At 43.9% G+C, this 22,721-nt stretch overlaps 1 protein-coding gene across 9 annotated transcripts in view; it reads left to right on the top strand.

Moving 5' to 3' along the window:
• The window catches only part of SH3KBP1 (SH3 domain containing kinase binding protein 1), a 327,794-nt gene that overhangs the window by 222,487 nt on the left and 82,586 nt on the right, over positions 1-22,721 (top strand). For all 9 annotated transcript variants that reach the window (XM_032389636.1, XM_032389634.1, XM_032389635.1 and 6 more), the window contains 2 exons: positions 6,983-7,058; positions 20,102-20,196. In XM_032389636.1, the coding sequence (XP_032245527.1) occupies positions 6,983-7,058; positions 20,102-20,196 (171 nt within the window). The remainder of the gene's footprint in view (positions 1-6,982; positions 7,059-20,101; positions 20,197-22,721) is intronic.

Here is a 22,721-nt window from a genome sequence, read left to right as displayed (position 1 = left end):
CCCTGTGCTAGTAACAAGGCTCTAGGCAGGGGTCCAAGGGGAAGGAGTAAATCTGAAAACAGGGCCTTGGTCGTGCATTTGATATGAGAAGATACAGTAAGAGGGGAATCAAGGGTGGGTCCCAAGTCGTGAGTCCAGGAAACAAAGAGGATGAGCCCAGAGAATTTAGGAAGTAGAGTTAGTGATGTTTATCCAGCTATCCCATACACTACTCATTCTTGTGATGTGTTAATAGGTAGCACAAGGAGGGGCGCCTGGGTGGCTCAGTCGTTAAGCGTCTGCCTTCAGCTCAGGTCATGATCCCAGGGTCCTGGGATCGAGCCCAGCATCAAGCTCCCTGCTCCGCAGGAAGCCTGCTTCTCCCTCTCCCACTCCCCCTGCTTGTGTGCCCTCTCTCACTGTGTCTCTCTCTGTCAAATAAATAAATAAAATCTTAAAAAAAAAATGGGTAGCACAAGGAGTACCGGTTAAGTTCGGAAAACACTTAGATAAGGTTAAGGATAAAGTTAAACAGTAACTACAGGACTTCTTAGAGACTTTAATATGCTATTATGCAAGGATTAGACCGAGTGTTCTGTGTTTCCCATATTTACCGGATTGTGGGATTAGGTGAATTGGCAGTTGGTTGATTGGTGGAACATCTTGGGAACATACTTTGGAAAATTATTTCAGAATGAGAGAATGATGTGTATTTACAAATACCTGGATGATAATGAACCCTCCATATGAGGGTCTTTTGATCATAATAGGTAGGAACTTGAGGGAATGTGAGGGAACAGGCTAGGATGAATATTTGGAAATCATAGACAGAGAGCTGTCTACCAGAAACATGGCTGAGATTGGATCCTTCTTTATGGTGACCAATAATTAATAGGAGCTCGGCGGCGTGTGCATGGGTACATGGGAGTAAGGCAGGGGTGACAGAGGTCTAGGAAGATATCCTGGAAACTATGCTGTCACCTGAAACTATGCTGGAAAGATCTGATACATGGCAGTGACAAACCATGGGGTTCCAAGAGGGCCTCCTGGTCTGGTTTGTCAAGAAGAACATCTCCCCTCATTCACCAGTTGTGTTGTGGGAGGATGCTAATGCTAGGGCAGAGGGTGAGTCCATGGCGGACCCAAACTCCCAGCTCAATTCAACACTTACTGACCCTTCATATCCTTTGTGGAGATAAGAGAATAAGTAACATCTAGGTCCTGCGCTCAAAGAGGCCACTATTTCTGAAGAGAAAGGAGAAAAGCAGTTAAACTTCTAAGTGTAATACAGTTAACAAATGCTTCTAAAGCAGCTATGAATCTGACAAGGTCTTCAACCATGATTGGGCAAAGAGGTTTAACATAACTTGAATTATTGCTAACTCAAGACAACTGGGGAAATAAACATTATATGAACAAAGTGTAAGTCTTAAGCCCAATTTTATAATCAGAAGATTACTTTAAAAATTCTTTTTCTTATAACAATGTTTAAATGGACTGAAGCATGCCTCTTTGGAGATATCAGAATTGACATAGTGGTACGTGAGGTGTTTTAAAGGTGACCTCTGTCTCTAGAATGGAACTACAAATATATTTTTTCTTTTACTGGACCATGCATTTTATCTTAGAATTTTGAGTTGTATTTTACTCTGCTATATGTCCTGTTGATATCAGATAGTTTAAGCTGAGCCAACCAAAGGCGGGTAAATTGACAGTTGCTAATGTAAATTTCCCAGCGAGTAGAAAAAGCTTCCATTAGAAGCTCACAGGCGCCCATTGTAAGGATGCTCCTTTGTGCTTTTCTCTTCTGGCTCGGACACAAGCTGGCCCCCTGGGCTTCGGCTCTGCTCCTACCGCTCCCTGCTGTGCACCAAGAAGACTTTTCATAATACCATCAATTATATATATATATATGTGTTCGTGAAAGGAGTGTGTAAAAAGAAATATTAAAAGTTTACAGTGCGTTTTAATAGTTTGTGTATCTTTCTGAGTTCTGATGGCAAATGAAAGCTAAAAGGGTGTGGATATGGTTATATATACATACTGTTTTGTCTTTTCTCCTGTCGCCTATATCTCTCCATATCCTGTACATGACTAACATTTGGGATGACCATGCCCAATGGCTGGATGCTTCTCAACACAGCACTCTGGAAAACCCAATGAATTGCTATTTCAGTGTTTGCGATGATGTGCGGCATCATCCTGCCTTTTTGTCTGCTTCCCTGCCTCGCATCAAACAGGCACTTAATAAATCTGTATTGAGCAGAAAGGGAAGGAATACTGTTAGACAGGAGTGCAGTAAAGGGAATGCCTAGAAAGAGCCATCCTTTATCTTATATTTTACCAGCTGTTGGAAAAGTCATCTCTTGTGTTTGGCTTTCTGTGAGCACTTGAGTAATGTCTACTTATAGCTTCTCCGAAGATCACCCTCTTCTAGAATGGGTATCTGAAAGCCTAGTCTACCAACAGAGAGGCTTCACTGGCCGCTGGAATATAGGGAGCTCTCTCTTTCTCTCTTCCCCCCCATCCACTGAACCTGGTTGCCTTTGTGATTAAGAGTTATGTGTGGTATTCTTGGAGAGGAGACTTTCAGAGATGGGACTTAAACTCTCCTTAACATTGTCCTGTAATTAGAAAGTTTTATACACTCAAGGAGTTTGCATCTGAATTAGAATGAAGTCACAGGAGTGACTTGATTTGAGCAGGACCCTGGTCTCATGCTCCAGCAGTCACAAAGAGAAACAGATATATTAGTCATTAGGGAACTGGATTCCACTGGGCTCAAATCCAGGGATTGTCTTTCCTACAAGCATTAGTTTCTTCATTTTGGCACAGAAAAGGGAAAAAAAATTACTTGCTCCAGTAACTGAAATCATATGGGGGTTATCTTTCCTGATGCTGTATAACCAGGTCTTGTAGAGCTAGGAGTATATATGATGCTCCTACTGTATGCAAAACCTCCAGAAACTTTATTTAGTACTTTTGTCAAGAAAGCCAATAGGAGAGACACTTCTGGTCTTAAATATTCAAAGGAATGAATTTTTTGAATTATTTATTTTTAAAAGTCATTTTTAAAATGGAGATTAGGGTGTGGTAGGAGAGACAAAACTTGACGGCAGCCTAGTGATGACTGTATGTTGAAGTAGATCAACAGCAATAGTAGATAGATATCAGTAGCAATCAATAGTTGTCTATTTGTAGAGCTTTCACCTCTATACAGCCATCCATATATACACCTACTCCCAGACCCAGCAGCAGCTTCAGAGTTGGGGGACAAGCAGAGCAGAGTAGCATAGATGTGGGTATTAAGAAGTCTTTAGGCCACAGCACAGAGAAGAGGAAATGCTGGGCTGAGCTGTGGAGTAGAGCTGGCGAGTGGAGCTTCACAAGGCAGATGGTAAAATGGGCCTGTTGCCCATCTCTTAGGAGTGAAAGAGCTGTGACCTGAGCAGAGTCAACTCAGTCCCCAAGTGCATGGTCAGTCCTTGTCCTGGATAATCCATCTTCTCAAGAGGGCAAGATCTCGGAACCCTGCTGAGGAAGCAATGAGTAGAGATCCTGAATCTTCTTCCACAGCTGCTGGAAGCCTAACATCCTTCTTCACTGCCTGCAGGGTGGATGAGAGATGTTTGGATGGGATTCCCTGATTTTTCTGTCCACTTAGGCTTGGCTTCCAATTATGTATGACCTATGTGTGTACTGGAGCTAGGCATTGCCCTTTGAAAGTTGGGGTTCTGTTCACTTTTAGCCCAGTGGCCAAAGATGTTTTCAGAGGTGTAGGGGAAGCTGAAAGCCTGGTGAGAAAGCAGTATTTCATTGCCCCTTTTCTTTGTTCTTGTATTTAGAGGAAGGGCAGGGGACGGGGTTCTCGAATGGGGTGTTTAGAAAGGTGTGGGACATTTGGGGTGGATGCACTGATGGAAGAGCACTGCAGGCTATTGGTGGGCAGGAATAAAGGTTGCCAAATGTCGTTTAGTGTGTGAGACAGTTTCCTACAATGAAGAGATGTCCCACCTAACATGCCCATAGAGGAAAACACTCTGAAGGAGCCTCAGGATTTGGCCCTCCCTGAAGGTTAGTACAGTTATGCAGATCTGCCCACTTGGCCGTCAGGGTAGTCTGAGGCTAGGGATGGCCTTCCATTGTTGATACAAAGCCATCTTTCCGTCCATTCGTCCATCTGTGCCTTCACCCATCCATCCTCTCAGGACTCCTTTGGTGAAGGATCTCATAGCCACCTGGGATCCCCATTATTCCCCCCCTCAGTGATATTGTCCCTGTGTCAGCTTCACTAAACTCTCGTTCCTTTGTGAGCTGACTGATTTAGTAGGAATGACAAATTGTTATGCCAGCTGAGGGCAGAGAAGGTAGAAGGCATCAAAGCCTACTGGAAGGAGAGCGAGAAGAGGAAGAAGAGTGAAAAAGATGGTTTATGATTTGTCTAGGTATGAGAATAGGCACCTGTGTTGTTAATCCAAGAAATATACTTGGCCAGTGCTAATGGAATCCCTCCCACATCTAGGTCAGTGCTTCTCAATCGTGAGCGTGCATCAGCCTCCCCTGGAGGGTGTGTTCAGACAGACTGCCAGGCACCATCCCCAGACTTTCTGATGGAGAAAGTCTAGGGTGGGGCCCGGGAATTTGCTTTACTAGCAAGTTCCCAGTGATACCAGTGCTGTCTGGGAGCCATCCTTCTCTAGGCCTAGGTCCTGGAGATGAGTGAAACAGCTGAAATATTCCCATCTCTGGGACGCCTGGGGGACCAGGCTGAGAGGGGAGGAGCTTGCCTTACTCTTGACCTTCAATCATGGCCCCAGAAGAAGAAAGAAGGAGTTTAAGTCTAGCACCCCCGGCAGATGAGCACATTATCAGCCTCACCATCACCCCTGTTGCTGGGATCCCCACAGATGCCTGTATGCTGTATTTTCTGAAATAGTGAGAAAAAAGAACAGAGTAAGCTCTGTGTTCACGTGTCTTTCCGTATAGAAGTAAGTGGACTTAACTGGTGGCTTTTCTTGATGTCTCTTAGCTTGCACTGTCCTGTAAGCCAGGGCATCAGAGACCGTGGGCGGTGCTTCCTTTTGTGACTAAATAAGGGGGAGTTGTAAGAACACACAACCGGTGAAGGTTTCCCTAAAGGAAGGCATTTGGTTTAAAGCCCAAACCACTGGAAGCCTCCTTTTTACCCAGAAAGGAACCCAAGTCAGGATTGAGCAGTGTTTCCTTCTGTATTTTCCTGACTTCCTCGGAATCTCCACTGTCAGTAATCACTCAAGTATTAATGGTTTTGCTTTTCTTCTTCCTAATGAGTTAATGACAGTGGTGCTTTATTCCAGTCGGCCCATAAGGGAAGAATGGAGATAGAGGGGGACACCGCTGGAAATGTGAACAGGAATGTGAACGACACTTTTGATAGTGTCTACTTTTACCGGCACTCCGTGATTTTTCAAGATAATTCTTAGGACTATTTTTCGTCAAATTTGACCTTATGGCCGAATAACAACACCCTTTTTTCCTCCTTGATGCTTCCTTGGAACCACAAAATATTATTAGTTTGAGTACTTAGCAGCAGTTGAGGGGCAGCATGATATTTTGGATTTCATTTTTTATCCAATTTAGAAGGCCCTGTGGTACTAAATAAAAATGTCACTGTGTAAAATGTAGAAGCTTTCTGTCACAAATGTTTTTAAAAATTCATGAAGGGCTGAGGATTTGATTTATCTTATCCTCTTTCTGTGATTTATTCATATTTAATGTTAGTTTCAACATTTGAGGCATGAAGAACTTTTTCAAGTTAAAAACTGTGGTGAATTAGTTTTATTCGAAGCAACATTCCACTGGGCCGGTTTTTGAATTATGCAGTTCATTCCTCTTCGTGTGTTCGAGGGGCAGATATGTTTGGTTTTCCCAGTGGCTGGAATTCTCACTAGGGAAACCGTTCATTGCTGGGGAGCTTGAGTCCCCCAGCTACTTGGTTTCGACAGCTGTTTCCCTGGTATCCAAAGACAGTTTCTTCGGCATTAAGCAGGATCACACAAATGTGGTGGCAAAAGAGGAGAGTGGGAAGAGACCTCACCTTTGGAACCATCATTTTGTTTGCTGTCTGGTTTTTCCTTTTTGATACTTTGAGCCTCTGAGTCGCCTGTGTTTTCAGGAGCATCTTTAGTCGGAGACAATATGAGTCTTTTCTGTGGATTGTTCATAAATGATAAATGATAATAGAATTAGCTTTGAATGAAGGAAAGAGAATAAACTCCGAATGAACGCATCATTTTTTTTTTTTTTTTTGGCTAGTGAATAAACACCTAGGATCTGTGACACCGGCCTCTCTCAAAGCCCCGGAAGGCTAAAAGGCTGGTGGCAAGAGGGCTGCGGGCTCTCCGTGTTCCGCCCCTGGGGCACATAGAGCTGCCCTCGGGGACGTGGGCATGTTTGCTCATACCCTGCACGCCAGGTTGGCTTTTCGATGGCTGGGGGATGCGGTAAGGTACTGTTGCTCTGGACACTCTGGCTTCTGCCTAGCCTTCCGCTTGCCCGTCCACCTGTCCTGCTGGCCTTCCATCCCTTTATCCTTTCCTTCTTTCTGTCTTTTTGTTCTTTCCCTCTTACTCCCATTCTCCGACTCTGCAGACACTTGTGAGCCCCTCCTCTGGGCCAGGCGCTCTGCCTCCACAGAGGTAGTCAGCTTCACACAGCGTGAGAGGAAATGTGCCTGTCTAGCCTGCTGGAAGTAATCAGCCTTTTAATAAGGACATCAGGGAAGAATGGGAGTAAAAGGCACTGAGTGCCTCCAAGGATAAAGCCCTTTCCACCTGGTTCTCCCACTTGTTTGTCAGCTAGGGTCCGGCCCGTCAGAACCGCGCCCACCAGACAGAGCAGCGAAAACTTAAGTGTGTGGTTTTTTGAAGCAGTCGGGAGCATTTCGCCATCATGAATTGATTTTATTTCTTTGCTTAATGGAGAGAATCATCTCTTTAAGTAAAATGATCTCTTTCCTCCTCAGAGTATTGGAAAGAAGTTACCTCCAGCTACAGCAACTCCAGACCCGTCAAAACCAGAAATGGACAGCAGGACAAAGAGTGAGTTTCCTTATATCTCCATTTTACACTTGGAAGCAGTTAAGGGTTTTCTCGTCATTGAAATGCCTTTGAAAAATCCTCACATAATCTCAGTGGCTATTTCACTTTTTTTATTTTAAATTTCAGGGTAGTTAACATACGGTGTTGTATTAGTTTCAGGTGAACAATATAGTGATTCCACAATTCTATACATTACTCGGGGCACATCATGATTAGTGTACTCTTTAATCCCCTTCACTTTAATGGCTTTTTAAAACGCATCACAAAAAATACCCCAAATGTGTTTCACGAGGTCCTGCCGGTGGGTGGGCACAAGGTAGGTTCAGAACTCCTGGGTTTTTTTTTTTCTCCTTTCTGGAACGTGGCTCTTTCCTGCCACCTGTATCTTGTGCATGTGCAGAGCCAGGACTTATCCATGTAAACCCAAGCACTTTGCATAGTTCGGAAGGCAGAAAGATTCTGGAGAATGGCATCTCAACAGTTTGGGGATTCACAGGCCTTCAGGCCCGGGAGGCCCTGTCTTTTAGCCTCCGCCCTCAGCCAGCACTCCCAAACCCTTCCTTCCTGACGGCTTTCTCCATGCCTCTCGGCTGCAATCTCTCTACGTACAGATGTCTTTCTTCCATTGAGCCGCATATGCTCTTCCTGTAACTTTTACCCACGAATTTTAGTCTCCGAGTCTATATTGGTATTAGCCCATTTTTCTCCTGACAGCTCTTTAAGGGTTTGAGGATAGCTGTCTCCCCACAACCTTCCCAAAGGGCAGTATTCCCTATTCTAGATTGTTGCCAGTTAAAATACAGGATGTCCAGGTACATTGACATTTCAGATAAACAGTGAATAATTTTTTGGTTACAAGTAAGTCCCATGCACTATTTGTTGTTTATCTGAAATGCAAATGTACCTGGGCATCCTGAATTTGTAGTTCTTAACCTGGCAAGCCTCCAATTCCTTTCTTTATCCTTCCAGTAACTAGGGCGTTCTGGGCAGGCTCTGGTCAGAAACAATTACTTCAATTCCTTCTACAGATTTTATGGTTTTTTTTTTTTTTTTTTTCTTTTCAGCCTCAGATTTTCTTATGAGGATAATGTGGACAGACTACTAATCTAGTTTGGAAAGCCAAAGATTGAGAGAACATAAATCACACATATATAATTATGATTCAGATAAGAGCAAAGCATAGCTTTATTCTTTTAATTGCAAAATGATATACCAGAAGCTCCTTTTGCACGGCAAAACAGGTAGTTTTGAGAGCATGTGAGCGAGACTGCCTTAGACTTCAGAAAATGAATTTGTGGGACTTGCCGAGCCAAAAACGGTGGCTTTGATAAATAAGTTCATGGATGGTACAGATGCAGACGCCAGAGCTGTCCCTTAATGCTTAGGGTTCAGATGAGATCTACATGCCTTCCGTCTGTTAATGGTGCAGTCAGACTCCCGATACTAGGCAGAAAGCCCCCTCGCCTGAGGCTCTAGCCCCGTGGTTCTTACACTCGAGTGTGTATCACCCGGAGAGCTGGGCCCTACCCCCCACATTGCTGGGTCCCACCTCCAGAATTTCTGAATCACTGGGTCTGGGGTGAGACCTGAAAATGTGCTTTTCTAAGGAATTTCCAGGTGCCGCTGCTGCTCCTGGTTTAGGGCCCACAACTTCAGAACCACTGTTTGAGGCTCATGCATGTTCCTAAGGAGAAACTGGCCCCATATTTATTCATGCAGGTTATAGGCTTATCACGCTAAACCTGCCTTTGGGCACTAAGGAATTTTGAAGAACTAAACGTTAAATCATTTATGCAAACATTTCTTTTGTTGGACAGTGGCCTGCCCTTCCTTCCATTCAACTACTTATTCTGTAGTTATGGCTATTAACAAGGTTATAAATGATCACTGTTATTTGCAAAGTTGCTTGGACAGCCAGAATGGGGAATAGGCAGGAAAATGAAAAGGAGAAGACCCATCAAGCCTCAAAGGTGATTGGAATATGGTCCCCAGGACAGGCTGTCCTCATGACATGTGACAACCAGTGGTCTTTACCAACCTGATTGTTTGCAGAAATAGTAATCCGAGAAACTGAGTTTTTCTTCATGGAGTTTCCATTAGAAGTAAAGTCAAAACAAGAGTTCCCATAGAAGTAAAGTCGAAATTCCCTGTAGATTGTTCACCTCTATCCAGAGGAAATAGGACCTTGGGTGACTTGTGGGTTGCTTTTGGGGGAGGCTGAGCAGTAGGGACCCGAGGGTCACTTGTAGGGATATGGCACAAAGCAGGACAGTCTGCGAGGCCTGCTTAAGTGACTAATCCTTGGGTCTCAAGAACTAGCCCTAGGATAAGATCATGTCCTTGATGCTTTCTTTTCGCCCTCTGTCATGTCTGCAGACAGGAGATTCGAGTCTTTCTGGAAAGATTAGTTGGGCTGGGGGAGGTAGATAGCTGTGTGTTAGAGCAGTGCTGGCTAATAGAAATATTATGTGAGCCACATACATGATTTTACATTATCTAGTAGCCATGTTGTTGAAAAAGAAACAAGTGAACTTACTAATTTAAGTATATTTTATTTAACTCAATATATCCCCAATGTTATCTTTTCAACATTTAACCCGTATAAAATTGTTAAGTGAGGTATTTTTATTCTTTATTTATATGAGTCTTCACAATGCAGCGTGTATTTTATAATAAGCATGGCACATCTAATGTGAAACAGCCACATTTCAAATGCTCAGTAGCCACATGTGCCTAGTGGCCACCATATTGGACAGTGTAGTTTGAGAGTAATTCTGGGATCTAAGATGGGCTTCCTGGGCCTAGGTATTAACACAGATCCGAATATTCAGCTCCTTCAAGCATGTGGGAGGATCCTGGCTCTAACCCAAGCCTTGTTCAGTCCTACAAGTATCTATTAATTATGTCCATCCACCTGGCTCTCTGGAAGCTTCACAGTGAGGGGATGGGTTGTTACTGACGAGTGTTTTTACAGAGGCTGGGTGGTGTGTTTGGGCTAAGAGTCGGCAGTGCGGATTCTAGGACCAGCTGTGTTATTCGCTAGGTGTGTGACCTTGGGCCAGTAATTTTATTTCTCTGGCCTTGCTCTTCATTATCTGTGTTGCCTTTGAAGTCAGAGGGTTGTGCTAGAGAAAACCCCTGAGGTTGCTCTCAGCATCTTCATCCTCTGATTCAATTCCAAAAGCTTTATGATTCAGAGTAAAAGGTTTCTGCGTTCAAAGAACTGAGCAGGCAGATGGGAGGGGCAGAAGGCAGATGGGAACAGTTCAGTAGGAATATGAGATGTCATCCGTATAGGTGTAAGTATGCGTGTAAGTGGGTAGCAGGTCAGAAGGAGAATTCTCACTGTCAGCGAAGGCTTGAAGGATGCTTATTGACAGATGTTTTTCATGGACCCAGAGCAAGAATTTCTGCAATTAATATCACCCAACCTACTTTCTGGTTTTCATTGTCAAGAGCAAATTCTGGGGTATTTGTTCTCCCTTGATTTCCACAAAGCACCTAGGTACACTAAAAAGCCCCTGCAGCGGGAACATTTTGCTGCTTTCAGATTTTGATGCAACTCGCATGTTCAGGTGGAAGGACACAGAGTGCTGGCTAACTATTAGAAATGACCCTGAGCTTGGGAGCAGGGCTTCTGGGTAGAAGACAGATCTCTAACAACAACTACCTGGCAGTTCAGAGGAGAGAAGTCCCTTCCTCACATCTCTGTCCTCAGCAAGCTGAAGGATTAAGTTATGATGATTCAAAAAATGTTCATGTAGATTGGTCTTTTCTGAGGGAAAGTGAAACTCAGCTGATCAGGATTTATTTAAACAACTAACATCCTCTCCCCTCCCCCAGTAAAGTTTTTATGATATTGAAACTCATCTGAAATGCATGCTGGGGAACAGATTGCCATGATTTTCATAACAAGAGGGAAACTGTCTAAATATTCATAAATGAAGTACCCTGAGACTCCTCCAGCTCGCCACATCTGGAATTTCCCCAACTCTTACTACAATTGATGCACATCTGTGGCCTCTGGGGGATAGAAAAAGAGCCCGGAGAAATGGCTATTTAGCATCTTTCTGAACAAACAGTTCAGTCTTGGAGATTCGGAGGACCAGTTGAGCAGGAGGGTTAGGAAAAAGATAATCCTTGATAAAATTTGAACAAAGGCAGGTCAGGCTTTGGAATAAATGATGACCGTGGGGCAAAGGCTAAACCTGCCCTCCCTGCCTGACCTCCCCTCACTCCATCCCTGGACATTTGTACCACCTTTCTGGGCACTTTGTTCATTGACTCCCTTCTTAGGAGTTGTCCCCTGGGGTGGTGACAAAGGGTGGCTTGTGGCGATCCTTGGTCCCTCGAGGTGGGGGCTATGTGTTCTACTCGATATCCCCACCATACAGCCCAGAAAGGTGCCATGGACTCATGGTTGAGCATGTGGAGAATTAGAAGTGACTTACAATTTAACGAGGCTCTATATTGGACAGAGTCTTGTAAAATCGGCATAGAGGCCATGGGTCCCCTTTCTCAAGTTCACAGTCACCAGTTGGAAAAAAAACACATTGGTTCACATAGGACCCTGGAGCTTATTTGGGGTTTCTGAGAGATTAGCAGTGGTTGCTGGTGTTCCACGGGGCTTGACAGACCCTTTGTTCTTTCTAGTCCCTGCCCCAGACGAATCAGCCCAAGAACACCAAGACAGACCCTTGCCCCCACAAAGGTTTATTGGCTCATTGCACGGGGGAGACTGCATAGGAGAATCTGTGCAGCACCATCGCACCAAATAAAAAAGAGTAGTTACCAGTTTGGAAGAGGAATGCAGTGAAATGTAAATGAAGCAGTATTTTGCTAGGCTCCAAGCAACGCAGGGCTGTGCTGAAAGGGGTCAATATCAGGTCTGTACTGGGAGGTGCACCCAGGTCGTTTCTTTGGGAACCACCAAGTTAAAATAAGTATGCAGGGCTGTGTTCAGAACTCTTTAAGTGAGGCTCTGCACTTGCGTGGGGAATCAAGGCTGCTTTTCTGTGTCACAGTGACTTCGTTCCCTCAGTCAAGAGTGGAACATTTCAGGGGCACCTGGGGGGCTCAGTCGGTTAAGCGTCTGCCTTCGACTCACGTCATGATCTCAGGGTCCTGGGATCGGCTCCCTGCTCAGCGGGAGGTCTGCTTCTCCCTCTCCCTCTGCCCTCCAACCCCGCTCATGTGCTCTTGCTCTCTCTCTCAAATACATACAGAAATAAAATCTTAAAAAAAAAAAAAAAGAGTGGAACATTTCATTCTGACTGATATGATATAAACAAAAGCAAAATTTCTGATAGTCTGTGGTTTTAGAGGACCAACTTTCTCTGGGAGTAAGAAAGCAGTAGTGCTCGGAGAAGGGGGTGTTAGGACCCTTTCCAGCTGCACTGTGTGCTTGGGAGAAATCCTATTTCCCATTCATGTTGCAGCTGTCTGTGTCTGCGTTTGGTACGCTGGCGTGATGAATGGCTACGCAGATTTTTACTCTCTCATTCTGAGCTAATTTTTGCTTTCGCACCACATGTTTAAATAGCAGAAAAAGGGGTCGATTTCCTTATGTTGGTTTTTTTTTTTTCCCCCCAGCCTTACCTGGGAGCTCTTTTATGCTACCTTTTCAGTGCAGGTGTTTTTGTTCACTTGTCTCCCCTAAATCTCCTATTTGGGTACGTCCAGTTTGAAACAAGTGTCCTAGTCAGTGCTGTAGAGCCGCCCACACTTGATGTGTCCTAACGCACTCAGGCTCAGCGTCCCAGGGTCGCGTCATGTGCCTCCAGCGCAGATACCTGCTGTCCCGATTCCCAGTGGGGGTCTCCCTGGGAGGGTGCCCAGGCTGCCTATGCTGCTGAAGACCTGGTTTTCAAGTACAGTCCTCTTGGAGGATACAAGCTAACTCCCTTTGTGTTATCTTTGTGGATTTCCTTTCTCCCAAAGACCCAGAGCTTCCCCCCACCTGAGCAGGAGAAAGTGCCACCAAGAGGAGCCGTGGTGAGCTCTGGGCTAGAAGACAGAAAGGCTTTGCTTGTCCGATTTTTTTCTTTTTCTTTTTCTTTTTTTTAAATGCCTCCTTTTAAAGCGAGAGATTAAAAAGTGCCGTAATTCATAGTTGTGAAATAATTTGAACGTCAAATTCGCAACAGCACCTAGGACTAGAGGCGGTCGTTGTGATTTGGGGTCACCGTCAGCTTTTTCATGGAGGCAGGCATTGGGCTCGAGTTGACAACATAGTGACATGTGCCCTGTGTTTCATTTCCCTGTCTGAATTTGAGTGTAGACCAGCGTTTTTCCACCTTGGCACTATTAATATTTGGACCAGATCGCTCTTTGTTGTGGGGACTGTTCTGTGTCCGTTACAGGATGTTTAGTACCATCCTTAGCCTCCATACACTTGATGCCAATCACCGTTACCACCCCCTCCCGCTGTGACAACCACAAATGTCTCCAGGCTTTGCTGGTGTCCCCTGGGGAGCAAACGAGCCCTATTTGCGAACTGCTGGTGCAGACCATAGTAAGCTTTACAAGGCCACTGCTGCATCTCCGCTGCTGGACGCACAGTGGACGCTTAGTTAATATTTACTGAGCAAATGACAAGCTTAGGATTCTCTCCAGCCCTCCGCAGCCAGCCCCGGATCCTCAAACTGACCCAGGGCTGGATTTTCTGTCCAGATCTATCATACAGCACGCCCAGCCGTGGCACCGCCACCACACTGGCCCACCCTCCAGGTCCCCACCGTTGTTTTGTTTCTTTCTCGCATTGAATATTTGCTAATACCCATGGCTGGATCGGTGGCTCTCACAGCGTGGTCCCTGGACCAGCAGCATCAGCATCACCTGGGAACTTGTTAGAGATGCACATCCCCAGGCTTTGCCCAGTTCTTGAGGATCAGGAACCTCGGGGGTTCTGTTTTCACACGTCCTTCATCTGATGCTGATGCCCACTCATGCGTGAGAACCACTGATGTAGACTGTTCCTTAAGCTTCCCTGTTCATGAGAATCACCGGGGTGCTTGTGGATTGCTGATCCCACCTCAGACCTGTTGATGGCAACCCCCAGAGAAGGGGATCTGGGAAGGCATAGAAGCAAAGGGTGTCCCACCTCATTCTTGCCATCAGGAATGGTTGGGGAACCTCACCCACCCCCAACTCCTACTCCTCTGGTCAAAGTCCTAGAACATTGTACGGAGCCCGGTGCCATTTTACTCCTCTAAGAAGGGAGCCTGACTCTTTCCTTTGGGAAATGATTCCCCATTCATGATCCTCTGATGCTTTAAACTGAAGGCATCACTCTATCCTTCCCTCACTGTTGCCTTGTCAAGAGCTCTGTGCCTCATTCCTTCTCCTTGGTTATAAGCTCCTTGAGAACCAGGTATCAGTCTTATTTAACTTAAGTTTCTTTCCCCCAGAACGTGACCCAAGTCCATACCCTTAGTGCATTTCCAAAATACAAAAATCTGGAAAACTAAAAGGTTTTATCACTTGTTGAGTGATAAAACTTGTCCTGGACTAACATGCATTTATGTAGAGTCTTCATTTATACTACTTGGGGGGACAAATCATCCATTTGCTGCAGAATTTTAATGTATTTAATGGTTGGGTGCAGCCCCAGACCCCAGCTGAGGATGTTATCTGTTGTATGGATGGAATACATTTCCTTTCTAAAATCTGAAAAATTCTGTCCCCAGGGCTTCCGGATAAATGATTATGAACCCGTAGTGCCTCAGATAATATTTGTCACTTTAATGAAAGAACTTTAGGTTTTGATGTTGGTGAAAGTAGAAACACTGAGCTTGACACTTTTGTTCTGGTGTCCCAAAGGAAAAGAATTCTAAGGGTGACCTGGTACTTTCCACCACTGCTAGAAGTTCTGGAAGACTTCCTACCAGACTCTGTGACACATGGGATTTTAATCTTCAATGTCCTAAAATCGAGTCCAGAGTTCAGAAAATGGTCCTGGATTTAATGTTATTTCCTTGGTGTGTGTGTGTGTGTGTGTGTGTGTTCTGCTTGCTGATATGTTTATTCTGTTTGTTCTGCTTTATTTTTTTTTAAGCTGAGGGTATTTTTTTAAGTTTGTTTGTTTGTTTTTTATATGAATAGATTATAAAACCATCTGAAGGGAGTCATGGGCTGTGGGCATGTGAGTTCAATTTCTTAAATGGTCTGTTTTTAATCTCATGTAAATTTGTAGAAGTTTAGAGATTGAAATAATGTGTTTTTTGTTGGGGGGTATGTGAATCATGACTGGACTTCTTGGGGTTTTAATAGAACAAGTTTCTTAAAATTAGAATACCAATCAGTAATTAGTATAGGGATCTTGATTTGGAAATAGGCAAAAGTCTCAGGCTCCTTGAACCTTCTGATATCTTACACAACATTTTCTCTGCACCTTGGAATGTGTCTTTTTTTCCTTTTTCTGGAGAGAGGGAATCACTGTTTTTTTAATCAGATTCTTAAAGGACTCTAAGACAAAAAGCTCAAGTGACGCCTGGCTGGCTCAGTCAAAAGAGCACGCGACTCTTGATCTCAGGGTTGTGAGTTCAAGCCCCACATTGGGTATAGAGATTACTTGAAAATAAATACATAAATGTAAAAAAAAAAAAAAGACAAAAAAGCTCAAGAATTGATTGGGACTTCAGTCTTAGGGTAATTCATTAGTTTTTTTTAAAAAAAATCTTTCTAAAAAAAATAGAGACCAATTGCTGGGTAAGTTGTGCCTTTCTTTTTTTTATGTGCATGTGGGCATTCATGTCTATTTAATCTTGGACTAATTAAATCCACCTAATTGAGGAATAGATGGAAAATGCCTGCCTCCAAAAATTCATTTCATTCCTTTCCTCTCCATCTCTGTCTGCTACTCATTTAAAATTTCTAATCTTCCCACATTCAGAAAGCATTTGGAATTATATTCTTCTTTCAAGACATATCAAATGCCTCCTCCTTTGTGAACTCCCTCCTGAATGTAATCATGAGTTCTTCTGCCACACCACAGCCATAGCCCATCAGAGTGAGTCTGTGCTTCTTCCAGCATTTGTCTTTTCTTCTTATTGTCCTTTCACCCTTGCCTTTCCCCAGGTATTAGTTTGTCACTTGCACACGAGGGTGTGATGGGTAGTGACTTGCGTATCACAGGCCCAAGAACTGACAATGTCTTTTTCATGGTGTTGCCTCAATAAATGTTTGAATTAAAGTAGGAAACATCTTCGTTCCATATACTATGAAAATAAAGTCCGAGTCTCAGAGTTAATCTATTTTTTCACTTGTTATTTTTTTAGTATCTTAAAACCATTGGTACATCCAAACTGATAGCATGTTTTTATTTTCCAGTACTGCTGAATTAGGACCCAAATGCCTCAGTAGTAAAAACAAATTCTTACTTTCAAATATATCATGATAACTTAAAATGTGAGCCTATGGTTGCCAAGTTTGATCAGGGGTGTTCTGAGTTACAGTGCCCGTGACTAGAGCCATGAAATGTCAGAGTTGGCCGGAACTCAGGTCTAGTCCAGTGTGTTTTTTGGAGCCTCCAGAGCTTCATTGAGATAATTTTGGGGGCCTGGGTGGGAGATGGGCCAGCCCCACTCTCTAATTTAACCAGAGCAGCTCTGTTTTTAGTTGTTTTATTTTGGAGTTTGGGAATAAGTTGAAATTTGCTAAAAAGTGTTCTGTTGAAGTTAACCAAACTCTCCTCTCATCCCTCCTTGGCCAGTCTCTCATTTTACACCTGAGGACACTGAGGTGCAAAGCTATCTTGTAGTTGCCTCAGATTTTTATGCTCAGGACAGCCCAGCTAGGATTGAACCTAGTCTTGACTGTCCTGACTCCTGGCCCAGAACACTCTCCTCCTGTTTAGCTGTCCCTCCAATTTTCCTCCACTTTGTAGGTATCACTAGGAGATCAAGAAACATTGAGTGGGAGCTGCATCAAGTTATGGGGATGCAAAAAGGGTGAGCCTGATGTCAAAACCTGCTTCATGGACCATGGTAGTTGGCAGTAGCCACTGCTACCCGTATCTCCTCCTTTTATCTGAAATTGGTGCCTTTCGGATAATTCTGTGTCTAATGCCTCACACATAAAATAGCATACGTGGTGGGAATGTTTTAAAACTAGGTTATGTTGATGGTCATACAACTATATACATTTATTAAAACTATTCATACTGTACAATTAAAATGAGTGACTTTTCTGGTATAAAAATTACATGTCATTAAAGCTGTTAAAAAAAAAAGGCAGGGGAACACTTGCCCTCCTTAACTAATAGCAAAACTGAGCAGAAAACAAAATGGCCCCGTGAAACATTTTAAAGGCATACTAGTACTTTTTTATAAATATTTTCTCACTATGTTGGTTACAAGTCAATTCCACAGTCATTTATTGACCCCCTGCTATGGGCCAGTTCTTGAGGTAGCAAGGGAAGAGATGGGGGAGAGGGAGTGACACAGATGTATAGGAAGAGGCTTTTTGAGTGGAGGCAGGTTATAGTCAAGTGTTTCGGGGAGGCAACTGGAGGTGTCCTCTTCTACTGAGTTCCTTCATGCCAGGGTACCTTCTGCTTTGAGTGATAAATACCTATGCAGCCATAAAGTAGTGGTAAGCAATACAGTTTTATGGAGTCAGGTAACAAGGGATCCAGAGACAGGCCCCCTGACGTTGGTTAATTCGACAGACATCTCAATGGTGTCAAGACTCAAGAGTCCCCTACTCTGTGATTTTCCTGGCTTTCCTCTCATGGTTGAACTATGACTGCAACAGTGCTGAACACTATACTGTGTTCCAACAAGTATGAAACAGTGTTAAAAGCAGAAAGGCAGGGGCAACTATTTTCTTCACAACCCTTTTTTTAGTCAGGGAACAAAATCTAACAGCCTCCTTCCCACTCCCAGCAGATTTCCTCTCACATCTCTTGGCTGGAAGTAGATCACATGCCCGCCCCTAAACCAATCACCGACAAAGGGGAGTGAGATTAACGTTATTTGCCTAGACATATCTCCTTCATTTCTACAGTTGTGGGCAGTTCCCTATTCCCAAATGTAATACCCGATTGCAGCAGGATTATATGAACTGGGAAAAGGATGGGGAATGGCTCCTGTGAACCAATGTCTACCACACTTAATGAACTTTTTTGGTGGAAAGGAATAGAAACAATGCTTGTTTTTTCCTTTGTTGACCGCGGGTGTCTTACCTTGTTTGTAAAATAGTTCCATGATTTCGATACAATGAATTATTCTTCAAACTGGGACCCTGCAGGGCAGTTCTTCAATAATGCTGTATTTGTTTCAGTGTTGTAAGTTTTGAGGTTGCATAGTCATATTTCAGTAGCACAGTCAATAGGAAAATTGGTAAAGAGCTGTCATTATCCAATTTAAAGATGCTTTACTTTTTCCCTCTTAGAATATTTGGCTGATTCAGAATTTGGAAGGATTGCTATTACTAATTAAAGAGAGATGAAACGTTAGTAACTCTGTGGACCTAGGAATCTTTAGACAGATTAAATATTGATGGGATTTAGAACTAGTGCCCCTCAGCGCGGCTTAATGAGCAAAAGGCATCAGGGGCCCAGAGTACCTAAGATGGAAGGTTTCCAAGACTAGGATGGGGAATGTAACTGATATACTCTGTCCTTTGGACAGAAAGCGAAAACATTTGCCACAGAAAGTGAGTCCCTCTCTTTCCCTGACCCCTCTCCCTCTCTCCTCCCCGCACTCTCATCATATCTGAACCGACCCTAGACCACAGCGTGTCTGTATTACAAATCTTTTTATTGCCTTTATTTTATATAGCACTCTCTTTGATTGATGTGACATTAACCATAATAAACCCCCCACATTTCAGTCATATAAATTGTACTAGGGACAATATAATTGATATTTGTGTATATAGCTCTAGGTTATGATCTGTCTGCAGGAACTGGCCTGATCCTTGGGAAATATCTAAGGCCATTCAAAGCCATTAGGATTGTTGACTTAGCTGCAGAATAATAAATGCCTGTCCCAGGAGATACTAATTCTCTGGAATTTTTCTTTCTACCTTCTGTCCTAAGTCATCGAACCCCACTTTTCCAAGTTTTACTTTCCCGGCTACCTGACAAATGTTTTTGCTCTCTTCTAAACTGGTGCTTTTGTGTAAATAGAGAAGATTTAACATCAGATAGAATTTCTTTTTTTAAGTTTATTTATTTATTTATGCAATCTCTACACCCAACGTGGGGGCTCGAACTCACGACCCCGAGATCAAGAGCCGCACGCTCTTCTGACTGAGCCAGCCAGGCGCCCCTCACATCAGATAGACTTTCAAAAGCATATAATTGATGGCACATTTGAACTGGTTTTCAGTGGCTTTAGTGTTTTTCTCTCTTTGATGGACATCCTTGCTGATGAACATCCCCACCTAAATAGGCGGGTTCCCACAGAAAGGCCATGGGACATACTTGAACAAGTTTGTCTCCCCAGTATACACATGTGTATAAAGAACATTTAGTGGGTATTTGTTGGCTGTTTGTGGTTGACACATGTTCACATACAAATATATGTCTCGGGAGATGTACCATAATGGAGTCTTTTTTATTGTTTTGAGTACCATGTCAGCTTTTAACATACACAGATACCCTGTTTCTGATTTAATGATGTGTGGAAGAAAGCAAAGAGGGCAGAAGTTAAGCTTTTTGCTCTTTGTAGATTATGTCTGCTTATGCATGCACCCAAAGAGTATATAAAATGGTATATAAAATAAAGAGTACATAAAATATACATCTGAGACCAAGGAAACCTTTTTGCTTTTCTGCCTGAGAGACACAAAGCAGTCAATGGCACTTGATGACATCACGTGATTTGTGAGGGGGAAAAAATGAAGAGAATAAATAAGCATGAGCCCCAAATGAGCAATCTTAGGTGGTTTCCTGAGGGTGACCCTTTCTTTTATGCAGTCGTTATATCCTGTTAAGTGTGCTTTTCCCTGAAGTTAATGTGAGAGAGGGCATCTTTTCCTGGGCCAGCCCGTTAGATGAAGTATTGTAAAGGTTGTGTTTTCTTTTCTTCTTACAGCCAAGGATTACTGCAAAGTAATATTTCCATATGAGGCACAGAATGATGATGAATTGACAATCAAAGAAGGAGATATAGTGACTCTCATCAATAAGGTAAGCAAAGGTTCCCTCCTGCCTTTAAAACTGCGAACCACTTCGAGGCATTACTGGACAATACAAGCTTTTGTTTTGGCCTTGAAACACTTGATTTTCACTTCCTGAACTTGCAAGGAAGAATCTTGCATCTTTCCTCTTGATCAGGCTAAGCCCAGTGTATCCAGGTGAATGAACAAACTTGAAAACCAAATAGATTCTTTTGGCCTTGGAGCCAGCTGCAGATTGGCATGGCCCGGTGGAAAACTCCATCCCAGAACGGCTAACCCAGAAGGCGGTCTGCTTGGCTAGAGTCCACCCTGCACAGCAGCCCTGGCTGCAAAGCTGTGTCATGAGGTATCCAAAGAGGGGCTTTAAAAAGGCAGATCATGCCTCACAGGCAGCAAACGTGTAAAGACTGTGTGCTGTTCAGATCAAAGACAGGTAGTATGCCTGAGAGAATTTTGTTTGTCTTGTCTGGGCTAAGAAGGTTGGATGATTTTATTATCATTACAGGCAGAGCCCTGTAAACATACAGAGAGCTATAAAATCTGTGTGAAGTGATACAGCTTAACAGGGCCTGAACCGTGTACTGTGTATGCTTTCATGCAATGGTACTCGCCAAGTAGGTGGTTGAAAGATATTTAAATGATTCCTTGAATATATGGCATTTTGTCTGAGATACAGGATTCTCATGATGGTCTAATACGGTGAAAAGCTGACCCATCTTTAAGATGTGTAAGTGGCTTTATTCTGAGGTCCAAGTGAGTGGCAGGGAACACATGATGCTCTCGGCACAAGCGTGACTTGAGGATCATCGTGGCTGCCTGTGTTCATGCAGGGCTAGAAAGCAGTGGCAGGGTGGAGAGTGCAGGGAAGGGGGAGAGAGAACAGGGGTTAGGGTGGGGGAGGTAGGCCCTGGGTCTCACTCCTGCGGCCATTACTGAGAGGGAGGGGATCACCATGTTTGCCTGCCCCCTTCCTCCACCCCCACGTGTGTCCATAAAGTGATGGGTACGATTTGCCTTTATAGTCCGCGACACTTATCTTTAAGAAATGATTGTAGAAGTTGTATGTTTTAAGAGCCTGGGCCAAAGATGCCAGGGAATTAATGACCCCAGAGGTTAAGCAGCTCACCAAAGATCAAATTATTTTAGGGAGAGTGCTGGCCTTATCCATATGACAGTGGTACGCTAGGCAGTGCTAAGAACGCCTTTCTGGAATAGCAAACTACTCACAAACCTGCTGAGGGGCCAAGAACTTGCCCATTGTCTTACCTGTAAGCTATTCTCCCCACATTCATTTTAGCATATTTCTGTAAGTGTTTTCCGTGGCAGGAGGAAATCAGAGCAGGGTAAACTGCAGCCCTTCTTGTTCCTTTCTGCCAAGGAGGCAGAAGCGGTTCTTCTCCTTCTTTCCTATCCTTCCCCTCATCCTTAAGCCGTGCCTCCTTTCAGGCGGCTTCTGCGCGGCACGTTTCCTATTTACAGCCATACCCTTCACCAAACACTCGGAATAAAGAAGTTATTAAATAGGTATAAAGCATAATACAAATACTTCGATGATTAGCACAGATACTTAGTTTTAGTCCTACAGGGAAAGGGGTAGATTGCTTTCCCCTGTGATGATAAGGCAACCAGAGGGTGCAATAACCCATTCTTTGCAGTGGGGGAGGGGGGCACTTTGCTGTTTGTGTTTTTCTTTTCGTTCGGAGGGGGCAGCCTCATTTTAACTGAAAGCCAGATGTATCAATAATATTTAATAAGGTTTTGGGGGGAAAAAAACCACCACGGATGGTCTCTTATCTGAATACATCTATCTCTACCTTAATATATTATATTCCTGTCCTTTTCATTTGATTACATAAGATGAGAACACATTCATCTTGATGTTTTTGTTCCTACCAGCTTGAGATCCAGTCTGATAAAAAGAATTGAATTTTTCTAAAGAGTTTAGTCAGAAAGAGACTCTCTCCTGGTTCCATCCTCCATGCACACGGCCAGGAGAAATGAACGGACAGATGTGGAAGGCTGCTCTCAGGAGTGTCCGGGATTGTGCCGGATGTCCCCACTTTCATAGCTTCGTGCAATTAGGCACAGTTTAGAAACTGAAGCAGCTTATAGATAGTATTATGACATTTGCAAAACATGACCTCGTTATCCTTGCCCCTTGATCCTGCTCCCTCCACAGCACCTGCTCCGGAGGAGAACCCTAGGGAGGCCAGGGGTGGAGGGATGCTGGCACCCCAGCCCCCTCTTTTTATCATCCCCTAATGGTGCTTTGCTCATGGGACCCCTCTGCTCCAGTGAAAGTCTTTAGCAACTTCCCTCTCCTTTATTGTCAAATCCAGCTAGATTCTCCTGGCACTCATTTGCCTGGGCACTCTGGCCTCACTCTGGCTTTCTGGCCTTGGTCCACATCACTGTTGTACAACAAACTCTCCTGGGATGTCCCCATCCTGCTCGTGCATCCTCCCTCACTTGAACCACGCCGTGTTCCTGCTGCCCAGAACGCCCTCTTCCAACCCGATTAGCTGGTTTTTCAAT

The sequence above is a fragment of the Phoca vitulina genome, unplaced genomic scaffold (assembly GCF_004348235.1).
Source record: "Phoca vitulina isolate PV1807 unplaced genomic scaffold, GSC_HSeal_1.0 scaffold55, whole genome shotgun sequence".
Classification (NCBI taxonomy): domain Eukaryota; kingdom Metazoa; phylum Chordata; class Mammalia; order Carnivora; family Phocidae; genus Phoca; species Phoca vitulina.
The sequence above is the reverse complement of the archived record's forward strand: the minus strand, read 5'-3'. Positions and strand labels throughout refer to the sequence as shown.